This window comes from Pyxicephalus adspersus, chromosome 4 (assembly GCF_032062135.1).
Source record: "Pyxicephalus adspersus chromosome 4, UCB_Pads_2.0, whole genome shotgun sequence".
Lineage (NCBI taxonomy): Eukaryota > Metazoa > Chordata > Amphibia > Anura > Pyxicephalidae > Pyxicephalus > Pyxicephalus adspersus.
This window is the reverse complement of record NC_092861.1, coordinates 78,799,477-78,815,504: the sequence shown is the minus strand read 5'-3', so window position 1 is coordinate 78,815,504 and position 16,028 is coordinate 78,799,477. Positions and strand designations below refer to the sequence as shown.

At 35.5% G+C, this 16,028-nt stretch overlaps 1 protein-coding gene across 1 annotated transcript in view; it reads right to left on the bottom strand.

Moving 5' to 3' along the window:
• Nucleotides 1-1,215: 1,215 nt before the first annotated feature.
• Nucleotides 1,216-16,028, bottom strand: part of CRYBG1 (crystallin beta-gamma domain containing 1) — a 113,908-nt gene continuing 99,095 nt past the window's right edge. The window contains exons 10-22 of the mRNA XM_072408712.1: nucleotides 15,274-15,309; nucleotides 13,624-13,769; nucleotides 13,335-13,461; nucleotides 11,245-11,390; nucleotides 10,283-10,409; nucleotides 9,776-9,808; nucleotides 9,551-9,663; nucleotides 8,685-8,814; nucleotides 7,819-7,958; nucleotides 6,363-6,486; nucleotides 4,997-5,155; nucleotides 4,312-4,477; nucleotides 1,216-3,539 (exon numbers count right to left, since the gene is read on the bottom strand). Of these exons, the coding sequence (XP_072264813.1) occupies nucleotides 3,451-3,539; nucleotides 4,312-4,477; nucleotides 4,997-5,155; nucleotides 6,363-6,486; nucleotides 7,819-7,958; nucleotides 8,685-8,814; nucleotides 9,551-9,663; nucleotides 9,776-9,808; nucleotides 10,283-10,409; nucleotides 11,245-11,390; nucleotides 13,335-13,461; nucleotides 13,624-13,769; nucleotides 15,274-15,309 (1,536 nt within the window). The 3' untranslated portion in view covers nucleotides 1,216-3,450. The remainder of the gene's footprint in view (nucleotides 3,540-4,311; nucleotides 4,478-4,996; nucleotides 5,156-6,362; nucleotides 6,487-7,818; nucleotides 7,959-8,684; nucleotides 8,815-9,550; nucleotides 9,664-9,775; nucleotides 9,809-10,282; nucleotides 10,410-11,244; nucleotides 11,391-13,334; nucleotides 13,462-13,623; nucleotides 13,770-15,273; nucleotides 15,310-16,028) is intronic.

Genomic DNA, 16,028 nt, shown 5'->3' with positions numbered 1-16,028 from the left:
GAGCAGGGGAGGCTCCTTGCTGTTTCAGGTGGGACAAACAGAGGGTACATTTTACCTGTGACATCTCCTGCCAAACTGGGGACCCAGAGCAACCAATTGTAGTTTATGCCTCACTGTGACTTACCAGCTGCACCAGGATCCACAGTCGTGCTGTGAGCTTATTTCTTCTATTTGCAGTGCCCATATTTCTGGTAGGTGGCGGTATTCCCTGCTATGTCTTCCAATAAAGGTTAAAACAAAATCTTTGGCTTTTGTGTGTGTGTGTGTTTTTTTTTGTTGCCTGTCAGAAGTTTTGAGTTGACTTTCTCATGTTTTCCACTGTTACTAAAAATGTTATGGTAAATCGGTGCCAAGAGTTAAATAAATACAGACTCTGCAATATGTTTTTTCTTTAAATGCTTTTATCAGGCCATTTATAGTTTATGTCTTTTGCCAAGTACATGCAAAATGTTAAACTATATTAGCGAAGTTACTTATAAATCATTTAGTTTGTCCAAATACATAAATTACCTTTCAAGTGTATTAAAATACATTTTCCCATCTTGTTTCACACAGGGTAAATAAAAAAAGCACCATTGTTGAACAAATTTGTTATGCAAATTAAATATACCACTAAGTCTTCTGTGGCAAGAAGGAAATGGAAGGGAATGTGAAAGAAGAACAATGTAGAATAGCGGTGTAGAGGAGGAATTAGGAACTTTTAAAATGGATAGAAGACCTACTAGGAGTCACAATCTTTAGACTGTAAAATAGATAGGGGGTAAAGGAGGACGGTGGTGCCCAAGCTGTAAGAAAAAAAACCTGAAAAAAAGAAAAGCCCTACACACAGCCTAAGCAAGCGTGGCTTTTGGTATGCAGAAGAAATTTCCCACTTGACTATCTGTTGCATGTTCACTTACCTATGATCACCCAAGATAATGATAGCAAACTACATTGCGTATAAGGTTAGTCTTATCTAAAAAAGGTAAAAACAAATAACTTACTTAGGACCACCTGCTGCTACCAAGATGACTTGGGAAGAATAAATAATGAAATCACGTTCTATTGCTAATTGTATTGCTATGCAGAAATACCCAAACATTACTACATAGGAAGAGCCCCCCCAGAGCCCCTGCCTAGATCTGTAAAACAATGGTAGTCCAACAGTCAATTGCCAACATGTATGTTTCAGGGTTCAGTACATTTCTTAAAACATGATTTAGACCAATACAACTGTTTTAAAGATAAAATCTGTTTTATTTGTATTCCAACAAAAAAAAGTAGAAATATATCTACCAATTTTAAAGGAGTCCAGAAATAAAAGAGAAGACATAATGACAAACAAGTAAGGCACATAAGGTCATTTTTAAATAAAGCTATATTTTTTAAAATATTCCAAAATATAAAGCTTTAGCATCCAAAAGTCAGGATAGTATACTAAATATTTATATTGCTTTTATCTCCAATTGTGAGCTTTCTTATACAGAACTATTCCCAGGTTACAACCCCCATAGGTTTCAGCACAAGAAAATGATTGCAATAAAGGCACTGATTATATACATTTCCCAGCTATACCAATTCTCTGAAGGGTTTCTGGAAGTGTCTTCTAGTTGAGATCGTGAGAGACAAGCATACCATGGACATAGCTTATGGTGGCAAGTTTGTGAAAGTGCTAATTGTAAAGATAGCATTTAGTAAGGTACAAATTTTCAATATTTAAAAGGTTGCATCTGTATGAAAATGCAAAAAATCATCTCTAAATTAAACTAGACTGTCTTTGGGCTGACACCAAAGTCACGTCTTCTGTGCAGTGTACCAGTAGGATTAATGATGCCAAGTAGGACAAAACAGCACAAGGTATTTTCAATTACCTTTTTCATTTGCCTAAATGACCCACGTGTTCCATTTAATTCAGCAGTATTCTAACCACACTTGCAAATACAATCGAACAAAGAAATGACATAAAATGGTGGTGTCAGCAGTCTGTGATAATCACATATAGCATAGTTTTCAAAAGTTTTACACTTTTACACATCAAAATGCTTCCTTTGAATTGTCTGTATTGCAGCCATGCTGCCACACACATACACAGATCCCATGTACAAGAAGTGAGGAAATGTACCTCTTCTTATGTGCATTCCCAAGAACAGTAAAACACTGAGTAATGCACTTGTGTAATACTCAAACACTAAACAGCTCCAGGTTTTGTGCACTTTTCTGCATGGAAAAAACACATAAACATAACCAACAGTACAGTAGTATTTATTTTCTAAGGAGTTCTTAGGGTCACAAATAGTGCTTTGTCACTTTAAACATGTCCTGACTAAATGTACAGGGAATGCCTATATGAACAGGTAAAATAATGGTTCATTTAGTACATATGAGCAGGGAGGATTAGAAAGAAAGCAGCAAGGACCAAAGATGTATTTGGATGGGACGGGGGGCAGTATGGATCTTTGAGGGTAGTGCAAAATGCATAGGCTAATTAAGGAGGTCATGGGAGAAGCATGAAAAAAGCAGAGCTGTTTTGATACGAAAGACAATATGTGGGGTCCATATTTTAAAAGCCTCCAGCGACTGACAACTGTATATACATTCAACATATACAAAATGTCCGAGATTCAATCAGCTCTGCATATGCTTGTTTTGTAATTTTAATCATAATTATAAAAAAAATTATTCTAAAATACCTTTATGTGTATTTATTAATGATAACATTTCAGGGTGAGGGTATTACAAACATTTAGCACTGTTCAAATACGTTTTGTCACAGGATTCGTACAATTATTATTGCTAAATTAAATATGACTTTTTTAAAACGGTCAGCTGTTTGCACAGGACAGCATATGAAAAACTAGGTATATTGTACAATGAAACAGAAATCTGCTGCAGCTGGTAAACTAGAACTGCAGCTGGTATATATGAGGAAAATCCAGTGGATTGATTTGTAGTCTAGGTAGCTCAGCAGTGCTTTTGAATACTTTCAGGTTCTGATAATACCCGTACCCGGGAAGGAAAAGCAAAAACTGCCACCCATAACAGAGTGGGTATCAGTAAAACAGTGCAGGTATCATTTCTGAGATGATAACATATAGATCCACACCAAGTGTTTGTAGTGAATGTTCTAAGTCGCCTCTCTTTTTAACAGTCCATATATAAGAGTCGCTCATAGACGTTCCATATGGCAGGCCTTTTTTACCTCAATTGTGCTAAAGGTTCAAATTAGGTTCCTCTGGTTATTGCACAAGCTTCAAGTTTTAAACATTTAAAGTTTATAGAAGGCAATCTAAAAGTACCATTATCACGAAACGGGTTGACTCCATGGCATTGTCAATAATGATGTAAACATATCCTCTGAAAGTCATCATTTTCAGGATACAGGTCTCCAAGCAGCAGTGCAGACAGCCAGTGCATAGAACAACCAAAGTGTGCCTGGGGTCACCACAACATTCACTTTACAGCAGTGTTTATCTATAAAACACATATTTCCCACAGCTGGGTCACTTGGTCTTCTGTGACTGGGTTCAATACAATGTGTTGTTGATCATACTGATTACCCCCTGTAGGAAGAGAAAATGTGCACAATTTAGGCAATAAGCAGTACCGGATCACTGGTGCTTTTTTAAATATACTTTTACAATAGTATTGGCATTGTGAACTAATAAAAATAGGAAAGTAAAACTTAATGAAGAGCAAGCTGCAAATACACCCAAGCTTATCAAATAAAATATCATTTAAAGTAGCATTATGACCAGAAGAAATATATGTACTGCCACCAAATATAGGTGCATCCGCACTTACAGTTTTCTCTCCAGTTTGTTCTGATTCTGCAATGTTCCACCAATACTTATAAATCCTGACAGTGAAATCCACCTAATGCATCTTTCTGTGAAAATGTTTCAATGATACTGCAGCGCTACTAAATTCACAGCAGAATTACCAGTCTCATGAAGGCTGTTCCTGCTTGCAATAATGTTACTACTTATTTCCAAGCTTGTAACTTGTCGGTCTGCAAATGCCCACCCCCTCATTTTTTTTATTGAAAGTACAATTACCCCATAATCGGTTGAACACTAAATTCCAGAAGTCCACAGTTTCTACTTCTGAGCCAAACAGCAGTTTCCAATAACCTGTTTTTTGCCGGCAGCATCTTCTCTCTAAGTCAGAGATAGCAAGGAGCCTACAGCAGGGGAGTATACTTAGCATGCAGAGGTATTCAACCCAATAATCTGTTTCCAAAAACGTAAAAATACCAGTAACGAGTACACTGTGATCGCCTGCACAGATATGCCTGGCATGCATTTCAAGGCAAAGTAAAATATTTCATCTTACCTTTGACATCTAAAACAAGATTTGGCTTTGATCGGAGGTGGATCCTGCCCTCAGGACTGATACTCCAAAGGACTGGTGATGATCCAGGTTCATCCAGGCTGAAGCCAAGTTTGCTTCCTGCAGTGATAAGGCTTCCTGCACCAGCCAAGCTGCAGTCTTCAGCAATCTGTGGGTATAATATGATAAAATATTACAAGTTACCTTACATTACATTTCAGTGAAAACATAAACAGGAAGCTGTCATATACTATCCACTTTTAGGACAACATTATTTAGGTAGAAAGTCTTCCCACAACCACAAAAAAGCAGAGCAAGGCAAAGAATATAACAAGCTGTTGCAGTTACAGGGCTCTTAGGATGAGTATTTAATTTATGTTAAACATGTTTAAAAGGATTAAAAACAGTCAGCAATGAGTTATCAAGTGTAATCTGAGGGGGATCATTTTCTGTTTGCTCTGTTTTGGGTCAGTGGTATTCTGTTTTGCCCGAAAAAAAATGTAGTTGTGGTAAGATGTGCCGTATGAATAAAAAGCTGAATCTGTGCTAGGAAACTATTTACTTGGTTAAATTATTGAATTGTAGTCTCGAGAAAGATGTATTGTAGTTCTTTATTAAAGCAGCTCTATGTGAAATAACATTATTTTTATATTACTCCCTTATTAAGAAATAAAAAAAAAAGACTTACCCGACATCTAATGACTCCTTTTTCATAAACCCAGATCTGATCTTCGGCTCCATTGTCCTCCGTGACCTGTATCCTTAGAAGTTTGACATCATCCAGATTTCCATTCGTTGACATCACCATTTCACTGCCCTTATTTCGGAGCTTAAAGTACAATCTTTTCTGTATAAAAAATTACCAACATTTAGGGATAAATTTATGAAAAATTTGCTGAGCAAATATTGCATTATTCACATAGAAGATGCAAATCCCCCCCAAAATGTGTTTTTGTCTGTGCAAAAAGGAATCTTTGATATTTAACTGAGCAGGTGCCCAGTTTTGTAGCTACAAACATCGCGTACATCCCATCGGGCTGTTAGTCCTGCCCTACAGTAGAAAGTGAAAACACTCTACCTTACATGTATATCTACAAATAAAAAAACACTTTGTACTGTAATGTTTATTTTTTTTTTCACCCAGATTAATTTTATACCTTTCAGATACCTGAAATACAGTCTCCTTTACAATTAACCTAAAAACATTCACCCCCATTCACACAATGCCCAGTGATTTATTAATAGCCCTTAACTTAATGGGCTAGAGGACTAATGATTATTAATTTACACAAAAAGAAAACAAAGAATCTGTTAATGTTTAGTGAATCAAGAATAAACTTAACAAAAAATAAAATAAAAAAATAAATACTATTAAAAGCTAAGTTAAAGCGGACCTAACTAAACTTTTAGTCAGCTGCAACAGTAAAGACAAGAGAAAACCCACAGCTTCCTGGATACTTGCATCATATATCATAGGAGGCTGCTCCTTCCGCATGCTATTCTGACTATCTCTATCTTCTTTTTGTTTACGTTTGAAGGAAGAAAAGTCACCAATCTCATGCCTGCACAGTGGTATATTGGGTGATGTTAGGAAGAACTTATAAGAAAGAAGATTGGACTTGCTGAGCTTGGTTGGGCAATGGATCAAGTGCTTTTCAGAAATAATATATAGATATATTTTTTTAAATGAAACATAAGAATGAAACGGTAACTATAATAAGCCATTCACATATATTTTTTTTGCAAGTGTCTTTTTACACACTGACAGGCTTTTTTAAGCACATAATCGCATTCACCAATCGGTTACCTTTGGAAAAGGCACACTTAAACCCACAGTCTCAAATTAATGTCTAAAATGTGAAATTTCTGGTGGCATAGGGTATGAAGAATATCAAACACCAGCTTTGAAGCATGACCAATGCATTCAGATTTAAAAGAACCCTAGCTGAATGTTGTTTATGTAATTAAAACACTGTGTATCTTAAGAGCCTGCTCTTCCCTTGCAAACCTCTTCACAACTGCCATCTGTTTAAATGCATGCATTCTCTGAATACCTGTCGCAGGGGACGTAGTGATCCGATTCTATTGCAGTCACTAAATTGCTTCCACTGTGCAATCTTACTTGGAGAAATTAACTGTTGTCGACCTCTGTAATTAGCAAACTCATAAAACACCCATCTGAAATTAGAAATGTTTACAGTAAGATATCAAGAAAACGTAAAACACAAAGAATCATGTATACGTTTTTTTTTAAAAATATTAATACAAATATTTTATTATTCCGTATTCTCCCTGATTGCAATGTCATTGCATTTTTACTGAAAACTGTTAAAGCTATTATTTTAATTAGACTTTAAAGGCATCTGTGATGAAATTGGTGTGGCTCTTTAGGTCTACTACAGACCTATGAGCTATCAAATACAAATCCATCTGTCTGAACTTTAGCACCTAATGATGATTTTCTATTTTACTTGCTCCTGCAGTATTACTAGATTATAGAGGAATGTATTATTATATGACAACAACCATTGGAGGGGGGATAGTGTCATGGTGGTATGAGGACACATTCCTGAAGTGCTCCTGGTGATTCGTTATTGAACTCACCTATTCTTTTTCAGTCACCAGACAGAGAGAGTGTCCCATACGATGGCAGTATATGGCTCCTACAGAGCTGACAATGCTGGGTACAGTCCGTAACAAACAGGTGTGGAGCAGCAGATGCCCGTTATACCAGGTGCTTGTCTGGCAAGCGGTCTCTTAGTAACAATACAGCAGCACATCGCCCATCACATATGGGAAGCAGATCATATATCTCTGAATTAGATGTACCAGTGTAGCCTTCTTTCCTAATGGATTGTTGAATGCTATTCCTGCCCGTAATATACCACCGGTACCCCAACAGAGATGGGAATCATCATTACACAAAACTCCCTTGTGCAGTGAATGCAACTGCTTTGTTTCATCACCTACAAGGACCTCTTATGTTAAGTTTGGGAACAGCTGACAGTCATAATAGAATGTGAACTATACTTTTTGGTAGGCTCTCCCTATTAAAGGTTTGCAATCTGGCCTGGTTTCAATATGTAAATGAACTTATGAGGTCTTATGATTACTCTTGGTACCAAAAACTCATTTGGCATTGTTCCTCTCAACATAATTGGCACAATTTCTGGGACATGCCTACTGAGTTCTTTAACTAAAACCATGTCCCTAGATGGTGTTTCCATTGTCACAGGATATGTGGGTTTCCTATGGCCTTGCTTGCTGCATGAATATTCTGCCTCCTCTGTGATGGGGTCCTTGCTATTTGCATGGGGTTAATCTTTTTACCAATAAGACTTATGTGATCCTTCTTCAGGCTTGCGCGTTAGGATAACTATACTTGGTATACTTAATTTATTTTTTTGGTTTCATAGAGTTGTGTTTTATGGAGAATATTTATTTGCGTTTAGGGACCTTAACAGGGGAATGTTTCAGACATTTTTTTTTAAAAGTTAACATTATACTCACATTCCTCCAAGCACCTCAACAGACATTAAATCAGGGGAGTAGCCCATGGCTTGCAGGTCTGTTAAATCTTTGCTAACTTTTATTCTTCTGCCTCTGAAGTTTTCCTTTCCACAAAGTACTACATTAGGTTCTGAAAATTCCTGTTGAAGATGCAAATAAGAAATAAATTTCATACTCTAAGTTATTTTAAATGTTACCTGCATAGCTGTCTATAGACATGAGGTAAAAGTCACGTATTCTGGCTACTTTTTTGTGGATACATAAATATCTTAAGTTTAATACCGGCTAAAGATATATACATCTTTAGCCGGTAGATTTTCATCACTCAAAATGGTGATTTGTAATTGTCTCCAAGGGCAATAGAGATCTGCTGTGTTGGATTAATAAGCACCCCCCCCCCACCATCCCTCTTCATTTTTTTATGGTCTTTAGATTTAGAATCACATATAGGATGCATAAATCACTTATCAAAGACCAACAAAGTAAAACACTTCCTACTTGCTCCCTAATTATACAAGATTAAACCAGAGACAGAAACCCAGAAAGTAGCTGGCATCTGAATGGAAATGGTTGCTTGAAATGGTTTACTTAGCTAATATAAGTCCTGTAGCCATACAGGGAACCGATGGGAACACGCACACCCCAACCAATGGATAGGGTTGAGGAAAATAAATGTATTCCACCCCACAATGTACTGGTTTATGTTATGATACCTAAAGCATTTGTACTAATATGGCTACAATAACATATGTTTAAATGATATGGGGCAAAGAGATACAGATATTATATATATAGATATATATATATATATATATCACATAAAGAGAACAAAAAGATAGTAAGCAATTTGTCAATAATGTACTTACATAGCTTATCATCTTTAAAGAACTAACAGTTGCATCATGGGGGCATCCCATTGCACATAAATTGGGAAAGGTGCCTTCTTCTAATACCCAGAGATTGCCTTTGAAGTCTGTTTGGTCATATAAAGCCCACCTGGAAAAACACAAACATAAAAATAACACTCAAGTTTGAAATTAAAAATTTATAATAATACATAATGAAACAGCATAGGATTTACAAAAATAATATAATTATAAAATTCTAATTTATATTTTATATAACAGAGGGCTATAGTTAATTCACACACACACACATCACAAAAAACAAACATCAAGCAGTGACAACACAACATTAGTTATTATCATTATTTGGTAGTTTTTGATTTAAGATATATGAGAAACATTTATTTGTATCATTTTCAGAAATCAACCAGGAATCTCCTATTGTTTATCCCTCCTGGCAGATCCACGAACTACAAATGACCACAATGGAAGTGAAAGAAGGAGAGCACGGTGGCGCTGGCTTGTTCTCCCCTCTTCCCTCTCCATAGAAAAGAACAACGCTCGTTCAATAATTTTTCGGTCATTTGTTGTTGGAAATGATTGTTAAAGATGGTTTCTAATGACAAAATTCTAACATGTGTACAAAGCCTAAGCCACAATAAGCAAACTATTACTCTGTGTGTATAAACAAAAGTCTCTTTACTTAGAACTGGACAGAAAGAGAGACCAGACACAAGACCTAACACATCCAAACAGTAGTATGTAATCCTTAATGTGTAGATAATCAAGCATTTGCTTTATTACAATAAGTAATACAATTTAACGCAAACAGTACATATTCTTAAAATCTTAATTACTTCAGATTGTGTTAGGTATGTGTTGCTTACCTCCCTGAAGAAATTTTGCAAGACTTAATTTTAAAGGATTCTTCTATGTCATTCACATCTTCTTCATAGATTTGATTTTGACCTTGGAAATTTGGTTCTGAAAACACTTCAACCTTAATAAAATCAAATAAAAACAAAACTCTAATTACAAACAACTAACCAATCACAAACAGTCAAATTCTTTGTAAAAAAACATACAATATGAGGAAAGGATGTCTTTCGTACCTTAAAACGTGACCATGAACTATCAAGGGTTTCCTAATGAAAAAGAAATGACAAATGTTAAACAACTTTCCAAATTGTCAGATACATTTTCATTCAATTTTAACTTCCTATTATATCCCAAAATTTTAGTTTAGGAAAAGACACTTGCATATGAGTGGATTACTAAAGGAGGAGAAGAAGGCTTCCTTTATAAAATTAAGTTATTCAATCATGTAAAAAGCTAAATTCCTAATTTTGTACTTCATCCTCACATGACCGCGTAAGTGAAGTGAACAAAGTATTAAATACCAACTGAAGATTTTCTAGACCTTAGTACATTAGCCCTAACCCCCCCCCCCCCATCCCCCCCCCACACACACACACCATAAAAAAATATTAAAAACAAACTAGTGAAACTAAAGGCAGATAGCAGTCAGGATGGACTCTTAGGGGCAAAATGACAATTGTGCCTCAATCAATAGTTTTAGTTTACACATGGACAGTGTAATTTTGTGATGTCAGACATACCACAAGAATTGGCTGCACAGAGGAGATCTTGCAGGTCTTCGCTCCCCAGTCACTAAAGTTAGAATACATTCCTTTCTCCAGTATGTATTGTTCCCCAGTAAAGTCAGGACATTCGTAAGCCACCCATCTGTTTAAAAATTAAAAAAAAATAATGTCAAAAAGAAACTACAGCAAGTCTCAACCACAATCTGCTCATCCAGATATAGTAATACAAACAATCTTTTTTAGTAGATGATGAAACTTTAAAAATAAAAAATTACAAGCAGGCCGGTTGTTTATTGCCATAGCATGGGCAGTAATAAGAGATGTTAATCAGGATTGGCACTACCTATATATTTGCGATTTCCTGGCCAGAAAATGTCTGACTGCACAGTAGGGGTACATTTACACAATTATGTGGTAATCACTCTGCTTCTTCCTCCTTCCAGCAAGTTACCAGGGTTAAACTGAAAACAACTGAATCACAGTGCTCTCCCTCACTACCAGTCTGTGCAATGGTGTGAAGGAAATTACAGAACACTTATATCAGGTACTTAATCCTTAATAACTATTGATAATACAGATTTTACCTGCATACTTTAGGGCCTGTGTACACCAAATGTTTGTGTGTTAAGATGTGTTATGATAAAGTAGCAGAGCTCCTATGATGCCACAACACAATAAAAAGCACATCTTAACTATTTCTGACAATGAATTTACATCTGTGTGTTGTGCACTATAAAAGTACCTATTTTTTTCTTTAGTGTGTATGGGCAAAGGAGTGTTATTCAGAATAAATGGAACTGCACCACAATGCACATATACCCAAATGCAGTGCTACAACACAAAGATTAAAATCCAGCCTCAAACTTTACCTGTCTGATAAATAAGGTTTAATCAGATTTTAGGAGTTTACACTGATTTAGTATTAGGAATGTACGTACACCATATACAATTAGAAAAATAATTAAATTGATACATACACTCCACTTAATACGTTGATAGATTGTATCTTCGATCCAAAACCTGTCTCTTCCATATTTGATATAATGCCCAGAACATTGATGTTTGCTGCCTTTTCATCAAGGTTCTTTTCACTGTACATTATCATGTGTGGGGTCAAAAATTCCTAGAAGGTAAAAATGAAAATGGTTTAACAAACTCCACAAACTGTACGAGTATACTGTATGAGATGGCATTGTTGAATTTGACTGACTTACAGAAAAAAAACAATATAAATTTGCTTGTTTTTTTCAGCCAACTAAAGCAAAAAGGGAGAGACAGAACATCTTCTGTGAAACTATTACTAAAGAACACTATGGGGTCTGTTTATAAAACAGTGAATCTGGCATTCACTGAAACATTCCCTGGTGGAGTTTCTTGCAGGTCTATGTGTTTCAATGGCAGTAATTGATTTTCCACCAGGATATTGCAGCGAATGTCAGATAGACCCCTCGGTTTGCCACAAAACATTTTATGATATGGCTCAAAGTACAGCTGCTTTTTATCCTGAGTTTCCCTCAAAGTGATATTTTTATAGTTCATCCCTATGTAGCAAATATGGTTGGCTGTGACCTTCTTTGTTTTTAAAGTGTCCACCCACTGCCATTGGGCTTTAGCCCACATACTGCTCTGTATAGAATGATAGAATGAGTTGCATAATGGCCACACTCCCTTGGATTCGCTTACAAAGATCAGTTTAAATAAGAAACGCCAGACATGGAACTATTTATCTGTTGGATTGCTTCAGATATAATTTACAAAGTTTTTTTTTACCACTACTGCAGTTTTATGTGTGGTAGCGTTCAATAAATAGGAAGCCTTATAAGCATATCTCTTATCACTGCAAATAACTCATGTTGCCTACTCTCCAGAGTGAAGAAACAATAGAAATATTAGTCATAAAATAAAATATTACCAACACTTCCTTTTTTTCTTTTTATAACTACCAGTAAGAATTGTTTCTTCCTTTAAAAAGTGTACTGCAAACATCAATTATATTCCTTATTTAGAAACTCTGTTCCGGGAACTGCTCATACAAAAAAAAAATGTTCTAAATACTATTTTATAAGACCTAAATTCTAAAGAATAACACAGATGTGGTTTAAATAAGTTGATAAAGTCTGAAGCTGTTTGTTGTTTCCCTAAGCAACTGTGTATTGCCGGCAACACTGACCAGGAAGGGCGCGATAACCAGCTCAAAAGGGATAACACCTAATGATGAGCAATATGTAAACTTCAAATAAACGTAAGTGTTGTTTTATTTTATTTGCACATTTCATTAAAACGTTAATGCTCAAGACGTCTTAGTGTTTTATGCGTTTTGTTTGACTACTTAGATTTTGCTGCAGAAATGGGGGCAAGTGGCTTTCACTAGAGGGAAAACTACAAAAAACTGAGGGAGACCAAAGGCCGGAGAAAGAGAGGGATGTGCATGATAAACCAAAGGAAAATTTAGGATATAGATGCATTTTGGAAGCAAGACTGATATCAGAGGGACAGGAACATCTAAGGAAATGAGCTTTGATTGATGTACACAGGAGAGGTGACTTTTTTGTCATTTAATCCTGTAGTTTTCTAGCAAATAACATTGCAAAGAATACCTCAATCATGAGGTATATTTTCATAGACAGAAGAACTGCAAACTGATTTTAGAAGATGGTCCCGGGCAATATTAGAGAACTTTTCATTCCAGGCTAACACCTGGCAATATTAGGGGTTGCAGTTTGGAATATATAGCACAGTAATATTAGGCTTTTTGTATTTTACACTAGTGGTTCTAGATCTACCGGAAACTATTGGGTGCTATTATTTCCATGGCTCCATTTATTATCCCACAAAAATGAATAATCCTTTTATCTTAGGGATTTTTTTTGGAGAGTATGAGACTTGTGAAAGGAAGAGAGAAAAATAGTAAAATAGTTTTTAACTTTATTTAATATTATGTGTCTTGTGTAGGTTTGTATGACTTAACTGACTAGAATTCTTTAGCGCTGTCACTATTTTAATTTATTGCAATACTCCTGAAAGAAACATTGTATTAGGTTAAATGTGGTGTAAAAAAAGAACTTACAGATAAAACTGGGCGTAATGACTGCAATATTCCATTGTAGCCTCCCCAATGACTGCACTCCTCATAATCACCTTCCTCCAGTAAATACTGGTGACCTTCAAATCCAGGCTTTTCATAGCCAACCCACCTATGTTCACACAAAAGGAATCAGTAAAATTAATCCACAGTGTGTATGAGACACCACAAAACCCTTGAAGAAACATTGTCACAATAATTAAAAAGCAGGTGGTAGGGTATGCTCTAAGATTGTCTCAAGTAGACTTGTCCTTTAACAAGGAAATATACTTACAATCCACTGATCACTCTCATAGATCCAACTGTAGTAAAGGGAAGTCCTGAATCATCTTCTGGTAGTTCAAGGTTCTTGAAATTCATGGTCTCTTTGTCCAACTCCACTTGTCTTCCTTCAAACATAGGTTTCTCAAAAATAATTACCTAACACATGAAAAACAGCATTTTTAGGAATAGTGATAGTGTATTCAGTTTATTTGGTGTAATGTACCCCTTTCTGTATATCATAGAGATTTTTCTATTTACAAAGCAGTTCAGTAATACCACAATGCGTAAGGTCACACCACTGACCTATCAGCCACACATATAAAATGATATGGACTGACAACAGACATTGCAAACATAGCCTTAAACAGCAGGCCATAAGCAGTGACATATACCTGGGTGAACTTTAGTAAGTGGTTTAAAAACCCCAGTTCACATTTAGACAAACAGTGTATTTCTACCAAAAGCTAAAAAAAAAATGGCAAAAGCCTGACTAATGTTGATGTTCTAACATTAAAATGTGTTATTGATACCAATAAAATAATGTAGGAGATTTTAAAATATGTATTGACAACTTCCTTATAGACTTTAGATTACAACTGCATACAAGTATTAGATCTGAATAACAACAAACAGTTTAAGTAGCACTGTGAACATTACTGGAGGGTATATTCAACAACAGGTAATGGTTTTCCTGGAGATGGTTTTGAGATAAGCTGGTGTTGCAATTCATTAAAATATCAAACGGTATGTTTGGGAATATCTGATTAGAAAAGGGTTGTCAAACCATTACTTCAATATGATTGATTGCTTACACCATTTAAAAGATGTATTTATTGTACTAATCCTTAATAATGAAGCCTGCAAAAAAATGTACCATACATTTCTGAATGCATTAAGTGTATATCCAGGTATTACATAAATGTAACCCCACACCTCTAGAACAAGTCTGAGCATTATTTCTGTAACACAATAAAACTTTTATTACTCCCAGTGACATCACCACTAGACTTGAACAATGTTTGCAGGCATAGCTGGTAGTTCTGATAGTACCCCTGGATTACATCTCCCTAAATCTCTTTTCGTACACATGTGATAGGTTAGTAAAAGATTTGAGAACAATTACACAATACATTGACTGGATAAATTATATTCACTTTTATTATTCACTCAAATGAAAAGCAAATTCCTTTTCACCTTGGTAACTCAAGTATGTACAGATGCAATGCATAAATAAGAATTTGACTTCATATAAAGAAGGTAAATATGTTTACACAAATTCCTTGTATCCTGACTCCTCCTGAGATTTAAGGCAGTTGCATAGTTTTTCTGGGAAAGAATTTACTGTATCATGCAGAGACCGACAATAAGGGTTGGGGGGGTAAGGTGTTCTGTAGTCCACCAAGCAGCGCTAATGATGCTGTTACAGCAAAGATCGTGTGCTCTCAGCCAATACAGAAATTTAGGATTTTTGGCATCTCTACAGATATATTACTTAATGTTTTTAATGTATTAACCATAGAGAAACTACGTATGCACTGCAGAGATGTACAGTGCATACGTAGTTTCTGTATCTTCTATTTTATCCTGACATACATGTGAATAATTAATTTCCACATCTGATTTTCTGCATATTTTAAATTTACAGCAATAATTGACTTACTTTTGGCTCATAGGGGAGTTCAACTTTGCGGCTTCCCTGTAAAACAAAAAAATATTATTTAAGTAAATAGCATTAAAACTACCATAAAGGTTTATTCAATACAAAAAGCTTGGTCAGCTTATGATTATCAGGATAAACTTTGAACTTTTGAATGCAGAAAATATTAAAGTGTAAAAGTAAGCAGACACCATGATAAATAATGGGTTCTTGAACTAATTACCTGTAACTGTGCAGGCTTTTATTCTGCTTTATTAAAGTAAACTTACACTTCTGGGGAATATAAAGGTACCAACAGTCATAAAAGACTGATTGAATAATCCAGTTATTTAAAATATGTGGGAATAAAAGTACAGTATGTCCATAGACCATCTCTGGTCTGTCCTACTTAGCTTGTTATGACAAACAATAGGTGGCCAGGATGAAGTTTCCAGGCTATATTCCAAGACAACTTAAACCTAAAATGCTGCCTCTCATCGCTGGCATGAGCATTCAGGTTTAGTCAATGTGGTAAATCATTTAAAACATTCTTCTTATCATTGAAATATGGCAAAAGATAATTACATATTAGGAATGCCAACACTTTTTCTTTTTAAATAGGGAATGGTTAAAACCCAAAAAGGCAAGATTTTAGATATCCTCTTACTTTCTATTTTTCTAACAGTGGTCACTGGGACACACAAAGAAAATGATTCTTTCCAACAAAGACACATCATCAATAACAACCTGCCAGAGGTTTTAGTGTAGTGAAGGGTTAC